Source organism: Triticum dicoccoides, chromosome 6A, assembly GCF_002162155.2.
Source record: "Triticum dicoccoides isolate Atlit2015 ecotype Zavitan chromosome 6A, WEW_v2.0, whole genome shotgun sequence".
Classification (NCBI taxonomy): domain Eukaryota; kingdom Viridiplantae; phylum Streptophyta; class Magnoliopsida; order Poales; family Poaceae; genus Triticum; species Triticum dicoccoides.
The window spans coordinates 622,958,956-622,966,811 of NC_041390.1; the positions used below are offsets into that span (position 1 = coordinate 622,958,956).

A 7,856-nucleotide genomic window follows, 5' to 3' on the forward strand; every position below is an offset into this window, starting at 1 on the left:
ATATATATACATATAGGTAAAACTGTGTCTACCATAGCTTGCCACAGAACTAGTTAAGGTTCGCTAAACTTTTAACGGTTTAAAAGTTTTCAAAAAATATGAAATAAATATGGGAGCATCTCTCTAATGTAATAAGATGATCCAACGGAGGGATTATCAAAATATGCATCTATGTGTCCTCGGCAAAAATAATAAGCATTTCAGCTCACTGCGACATAAATATATACTAAACTATTTGTTCTTTTTGTCCAGGACACACAGTTGTATTTTTCTAATCCCTTCGTTGGATCTTGTTATATTATAGGTGTGTTGGTTCAGTATTTTTTTCAAAATTTTTGAGAACTTTTGCACCGTTGAAACCCTTAACTAGTTCTGTGGCAAGCACTTGTTCTAGAAGAAATTCTATTTATATATATGCATAACGTGTATAATATGTAGTATCATAAAATACCAGCAAATAAAAAAGAATTCAATGGAAAACACAAAATTAAAGGAAAAAAGAAATCATAAACCTAAAACCCCCTAAACCTTTTAGTACCGGAGGGGATTACCAACCGGTACTAAAAGTCTCCCCTCCCCGGCGCTGACTCCTGCCACGTGATGGCCCTTTACTGGCGGTTCTTGCTGAACCGGTACTAAAGGGGGAGGGGGCTTTAGTCCTCACCCTTTTGTGCTGGTTACAGAACCGGCACTAAAGGGCCTTACGAACCGGTGCTATAGCCCGGTTCTGCACTAGTGTCATAGTGGTATTGTTGAAATTGCATAGAACTAAACTTGTGCTTAAACATCATATTGTATGATTACACATCACATTGTGAAAAAAACTGAAATAAACAAGAGTCGTGTTAACTACACCAACTTTAACAGGAACCAATTTTGGCCGTTAAAACCAGTGTTGATGAAATTGAATTGCATAGTACGTTCTTATATATATAGAATATCACATTGTGAATAACTGAAATAAATAAGGCATACTACAAATAACCAAATATAGCAATTGAAGCACGGCATGGTTAAAACATAGTATGGCAAAAGCTACTAGCACGATCATATGTTGTTTCCCCCCTTCGAAAGAGGCACGGCAAAATGGGTTTCCTCACTTGTTACAGACGTGTTCCTTTCCATGACTCTTGGTGCGCTCCCTGTTGTCGTAAATGGCTCCTTCCCCTTGGAAGAGCACGGCTGCAGGGTGCCCTCCCTGATGTCGCAGATGCGGCTGCAGGGTGCCCTCCCTGATGTCGCAGATGGGCTTTTTTCCTTTGGAAGAGCCGGAGCGGGTGCCCTCCTCGTGGTCGCTGTCGATGACGTCTGATTTGACAGCTGAGGATGCCAACCCAGCGACGTAGAATGTGTCCTTAAGAAATAACAAAAGGGGTTCAGTAGCCGTGAAGGATGGCAAATTTTTGACAGCGAGGCAGAGGAGATCAGTGATGGGGTCATGGATGAGATCAAGGACGGTTGAATTTGAAGGGTTGGGGGTGACATACCCGCGTCAAGTCGTGGTTGTCGACAAACCATGATGTCGTAGGCGGCTTCCATGAAAAAATTATTACATTACGTATGTGCATCTCTTACATTACACTACACAAAAGCTAGCAGTAGAGCTCGCAAAGTACAATGCATACATGCATGATCCAAGCCTACGGTCGATGTTGCAAAGGAGCAGAGCAAGAACAGCTGAGCACATCTTCTGGTCAGCCAATAAATAGCTCACACCCTCCTTCACTCTTGCTCATCCGAAGCAGCCGAGGAATTTCTTCTTGGGCGTTGTCCCTTGTGACCGGTGCTTGGCGGCCATTTCCTGGCACTTGATCATCTCCTCCTGCCGCCTCGCCTCCACGGCGGCCCGCTGCTCCTCCGCCTCCTTGTGGATCATCGCGATCCGGTTCCGCATCTTCTCCGCGTACTCCGCCTTCTTCCTCTCCAGCTTCTCCTGCGAATCAAATAATTGAGCATGATAGTTAACTGTCCTGCTGCTAACTGGACATATAGACTAGACTGAACTGAACTTTGCTGCTATCTGAAGTGCCGGGAAGTGGCGGGGCTCAGAGTTTTCAGAGTCGACATACCTCCCGTGTTCGGAGCTTGGCTTCGACTGCTGCCTTCCTGGTGTTCTCCCATGATAGGATGGACGACATCTTGTGCTCGGCCCTGCACCACTTAAGGTAGGTACGACAGGATTACCAAAGATGGATCCAGAGAATTCTCTTGTGCAAAGTTCAGTTCAGTTAAGTTTGGGATGAGACACGAACCTGTTGTCGGCCTTGCTCTTCTGGTTCTCCTCCCATGCCTTCACCATCGACAGCTTCCGATTCATCTCCACCTTGGCAAGCACCGCGTCTGTGCGCGAGTTCATTCATTTTGTTTCAGATTCATAGCAGAGAACACGCTAGAATCTGCCTCCAAATTTTCTGAATATTAAAGGAAGCAAAGAATGGACGATCTGAAATTACCTCTGTCAGTTGCTGAACCTGTAGCCGCTGGTCCTCGCTGTGCTGTTGTTGGCGCCGGAGGTCCATCTGCAGCAGGCAGCAAGACGGGTCGGTCAGAGTCAGCATCGCACCAAACTGATGCAAGAGCGATCCACATCTGAACGTTTGTAAACACTATCACTACGGTTCCAGCCAGCCATTTCAACACGATCTTCCGATTCATCTCGTGTCAATCAGACCACCCAGAGATCTAATCATACTCAAGAGAGCAGAGCATCGGTGAGTAGGTGAAAGAAACAACAGATCTTACTGTCGAGAACTCCTCCGCCGCCTGCCGACTCGCCGTCGACCCCCGGCGGCGCCACCGCCGCACCCGCTTTGGCCGTCTCCTGCTGGGTCTCCATGGACGCGATGCTCTGCTCCTCGCACAAGCTCGGCACCGCTAAGCAACACTACTAGTAGTAAAGATCGCCGCGTTGATTTCGCTGTCAAAATCCGACCTGAATCGTAATTCGCAATTTACTAATCCAAAAGCGGCTTCTAAATCTTTTGGTGGTGCCGGCCGGTAGGGCGCGCGCAAATGAGCTGCTGCCGACTAGCAGAGCGCCATCATCTCGCGAAGAGGCCCGAGCGACACGTACGCTTCCAGGCGCGCGCACGTGTCCTTTGCGTGGATGAGAGGTGCCACGTGGTGGAGGAGGCCGCTGTTTTCCGTTTCGTGTAATCATCCGGCCTCTCCACGACGGACGACGAAGAAAATCCTCGCCTCAAATCGTTCAGGCTGCCGCTCGATTAGGTCACGATTTTTTAACTCAAACGGAAGTCTTAAAGAGTCTCAAATATTCGGGTTGTTCAGTGTCCCTCATATCCAGCCCAAAAATAGGGCAGATATGGGACGTGTCCGGGCATGCCTGCCGCATTGGTTTGGCCCACCCAACCTCACGCCGTCCCTACATATATCCCCAATCTGAAAATCCTATCTCACTCCACTCTCGCTCCGTCTCTTCTTCTTCCTTCCCATTCGGTTCATTCAGGGGTGGAGCCAGGATTTGAACATGAGAGGGACGAGACAGATAATAATCATTTTAAATTATACACCACACAAGAATATAGTCTCAATAGTAGAATTGATATGAGTGCATGACAACGTATGTTTAGCAACAAAAAAAAAGTTACATGTCTATCAACTAAAATTCAGCTCTACGAGTACCATCGTCGAAAATGTGGATAATCTCATCAGATGTGACTTTTGCAGCTATATCCTTTCCAATATAGACAATCATGTAATGTTGAAGAAAGTCATCACCCATTTTGCCTCGAAGACGTGTCTTCACTAGTTTCATAGCAGAAAAGGCTCGTTCAGTGGTTGCCGTTGAAACTGGAAGAGTAATAACCAACCGCAATAGTCTATCAACCATGGAATAGTCCTGAACTTTACCAGTTTTGAACAAACCAACAGTCAAATCAGCAAGTGAATGCAAGCATTTTATGTCTGGATGTGAGCGAACATCCATTCTGAAATGGATAAGTTGAGACTCTAACCGAGTCAAGTCTTGGTTAGAAAAATCAGCAGGATAAAACTTTTCTGCTAGAGTGCATATCTTTGTCACATCAAATGTGTCATGCAGTGGATTCAAGGATACACAAAGCCTCAATAGCTCAGTGCTTTGAACGCTGAACCGGTCATTTAACTCGACCAACTGTTGATCTATGGCAATATTGAATACATCTGCTTTATAGTGGTGAAGTGTTGTGGTGTTGTCATGCTTGTTTCGAGATTTAGTCATATCAACGTACCTACAAATGGCAACATATATTAGATTAAAATACTTGTGATGATTAATATTCCAATCTAGATATAGGAAAAGAGACATACTTGGAAGTAAAATCGGGGATGTCAATATCATGCTTCAGACAAAAAGATGTAACATCTTTTAGAAGTGGTTCCCAACCATCTTCTCTTAGTTCAGCAAGTAGAAACTTTGTGTTTGCAACACAATCTAATGTGTTTAAAATATCCAGAGACTTCCTTTGGAGCATTTGACATAAAACATCTGTGATCTTCATAATTTTCTCCATGAGGTGCATAATGAATACAAAATCAAAAGAGATAATCATCTTTAGGGCGCCCACTGCATCTCCACGAGAATATCTTGTGACTGAACGATCATTTGCTACACTTCGTAGAACTGCAATCGTAGCAGCAAACATCTTCCTCAAGCTATTAATTGACTTGAAGTGAGAACTCCACCTCGTGTCTCCCGGCCTCTGTAAAGAGCCTATTTGATTTGCCCCTTTTCCCGTATCAAGCTCACCCAATTCAACGCCACGTGCAATTTCAGCAGCTTGATTAGCTAATAACTCATCATTCCGTTTAGACGACACACTAACAACATTTATCACAAAATTTGCATGCTGAAAAAAATTATGCACCTCGTGTACCTCTCGTGATGCTGCAACAAGAGCCAATTGGAGCTAAGGAGCCATGCAGTGCACATAATAAGCATAAGGGCACTCATTTAATATTAGAGCTTTCAATCCATTCCATTCCCCTCGCATGTTACTTGCGCCGTCGTATCCTTGACCTCTAATATCTTGTACATTCAGGTTATTATCTTCTAAGACAGTACAAATTGCTTCCTTGAGAGTCAATGCAGTAGTGTCACTAACATGTATGATGTCAAGAAAGCGCTCATCTATGTACCCTTCTTTATTAGCAAACCAAATGACCAGTGCCATCTGCTCCTTTTTAGATTCATCTCTAGACTCGTCCACCATTATACAAAATTTGCTATTGCCAATTTCTTCTCTAATACTTTTCTGCACTTTCCTGGAAAGTAAGCCAAGGATTTCTTGCCGAACGGGGTGTGAGGTGTACTTGGCATTTTGTGGAGCATTTTCCAAGACAACATCTCTGACATCCTTGTTATAAGCAGCCAAAAGCTTTACCAACTCAAGAAAATTACCTTGGTTTAGGGATCCTGGAGATTCATCATGGCCTCTAAATGGACAAGCTTGGAATGTTAACCACCTAATGAAATAACAGACAAAGGACATGTTAGTCTTACATAAATACAAAATATACTAGGTTAATTGTTGAAACAAATAAACTTAGTCTTGCCTAATGGAATCAATTGTGACTTTAAGTCTTAACCTTGCAGCTGCAACCTTTTTTGTACATACTTGTACCATCGCCTTGTCAATATGGTTCAATCTATTTTTCAGATTTTCATAACAGCGGGCTGAATAGCTATGAGCTGAGTTGGAATCTTTGCCCATGTGGGTTATAAAAGCACAATCTTTGCCATCATTCACCTTTCTCCAGTTTATAAATCCATCCACTGTGAATGCACTTGAACCACACTTTCCAGTTGGCTTTTTCGTAAAGAGGAAACAATAGAAGCAGTATGCACGATGTGTGACAAGTGAATACTCTAGCCAAGGCCAACCAGTGAAATAACTATGCTAGAATCGACGACGGTTTTTTGTTGTTCCATTATATGGATACTCTTTCATGTATGGATGAAAAGCGCCCTTAGAAACATAGAATCGACGTGCTTCATCCTGCTTATCGGGATGGAGTTCCCAAATCTGTTGGCGTGTACCAGGATCCCTCACATATTTTGTGCTTCTAGTTCTACCTTCTTCTAAAGTTTCTAGTGGTGCCACAATATTTTGATCATCAGTTTGCATATCAACTAGATTGGGGCTGGAAGTATCATCTACAACAGGTTGCTCCTCCGGTGGATTTGCATTTTCAGTTGCATTAGAGCTAGAAGCAATAGGCTTGAAAAACGAATCTATTGTTGCTGTACTCTTCCTCTTCATCCTTCAGTCATTGGAACATTAAACAAGGAGTGGCATTAGAAAACTATTATGCTACCTTATCAAAGCAGTAAATTAAACTATTATCTCTGTAGAAATTGCGCTAATTCACCAAGATTAACAGTGATTCAGTGACGTACCTTGATTCCGAGTTGAAGTTGATCTGTTGATGTATGTATGATGCCGATGAAGTACACAAGTAGTTTCTGTCTTTTGATTGAATCGCATGCACTTAAGTGTTGGACCACTGCCCTGGGCGACGGCGGCAAAAGCAGCAAGACTGCAAGAGCCGACCGTGAACGAGCGATGGGCGGCGGCGGGCGAGCGGCGGCGCACGGAGGTACAGAACCAGAAGACTTGATCGCACGAATGAAATTACCGGGAGGATAAGAGTAGATCGATAGCAAGTAATCTCTTTTTTCTGATATACGTACATCTAGCAATCGAGGCTCGGTTGATGGTTCTACGTTGGGCCTTGGGCAGTTGGGCACTTGGGCTAGAAAGTTTTCATGTCCAACAACAAAAAGATCAGGAGCGGCCTGTACACGTAACACGTATACATAGAAACTACTGGTAATACTAGTACCTACTAACGAAGCGTTATGGGCATATCCTATTTAGCGCTGCAGGCGCCGGTTTCTTCGGTTTCTGCAAACCGGCGCCTGCAGGCGCGGTAGCTGGGGTCGTCCCATTTGTGTATCAGAAAATGATGCATCCGCCAGAGATCGAACCCGCACCCAGCTCCTTCAAGGCATCAAGCGTAACCACTAGGCCAATGAAGGACTTGTGCCTTATAGGCGTTTTTTTCCTTTCACTCTTTAGTCAGGGATCCCCTGGTTTTGGGAAGCTTCTAGAAGCTTCCCAAAACCCGGTTTTCACTGTTTCTCTACTCATTTTCGAGGATGATTTTATTCGAGTTTTCTTTTCTTTCCTTTTATAAATTTTTTGTTAAAAAAACTGATGAACTGTTTCTCAAATTCCATGAACTTTTTTCGAAAACGATGAACTTTTATTCGAAAACGATGAACTTTTTTCAAATTTAATGAACTTTTTTCAAATTCGATGAACTTTTTCTCAAATTCCATAACTTTTTTCGAAAACGATGAACTTTTTTCAAAAACGATGAACTTTTATTCAAAAACGATGAACTTTTTTCAAATTTGATGAACTTTTTCTTAAATTCCATGAACTTTTTTCGGAAACGATGAAATTCTTTCAAATTCGGTGAACTTTTTCTCAAATTCCATGAACTTTTTTTGAAAACGATGAACTTTTTTCAAATTCGATGAACCTTTTTCAAAAACGATGAACTTTTTTCAAAGTGGTTAAACCTTTTTGAAATTTGATTTTAAATTTGGTGAACTCTTTTGAAATTTGGATGAACTTTTTCAAACTCCGTGAACCTTTTGGAATAACCGTAATTTCTGATTTTTTTGTGATTTTTTTAAAATCAACGGTTGACCAGTCAACTAGTCAAGCGCTAGAGCGAGTGGGCGACTGTGCAGCGCGAGTCGAGCGCTAGGAGCAGGCGAGCGCCCAGCTCTTGTAAATGGGCCGGCCCAAAACTAAGCTGTTGCGGGCGCCAGTTCCGGATCTGGC

General features: G+C 43.2%; 2 protein-coding genes across 2 annotated transcripts; both read right to left on the minus strand.

Annotated features, from left to right (window-relative positions):
- Positions 1 to 934: 934 nt before the first annotated feature.
- On the minus strand, positions 935 to 1,628 carry LOC119314747. The gene is made up of 2 exons (XM_037589442.1): positions 1,488 to 1,628; positions 935 to 1,354 (listed from the first exon to the last, which is right to left on the minus strand). The coding sequence occupies exons 1-2, from the start codon at positions 1,566 to 1,568 to the stop codon at positions 1,097 to 1,099; spliced, it is 339 nt and encodes a 112-aa protein (XP_037445339.1). The 5' UTR covers positions 1,569 to 1,628; the 3' UTR covers positions 935 to 1,096.
- On the minus strand, positions 1,537 to 2,888 carry LOC119314746 (remorin 1.4-like). The gene is made up of 5 exons (XM_037589440.1): positions 2,743 to 2,888; positions 2,454 to 2,519; positions 2,253 to 2,340; positions 2,070 to 2,151; positions 1,537 to 1,933 (listed from the first exon to the last, which is right to left on the minus strand). Exons 1-5 carry the CDS (start codon positions 2,834 to 2,836, stop codon positions 1,733 to 1,735), a joined length of 531 nt encoding a protein of 176 aa, XP_037445337.1. The 5' UTR covers positions 2,837 to 2,888; the 3' UTR covers positions 1,537 to 1,732.
- Between the last annotated feature and the right edge of the window lie 4,968 nt (positions 2,889 to 7,856).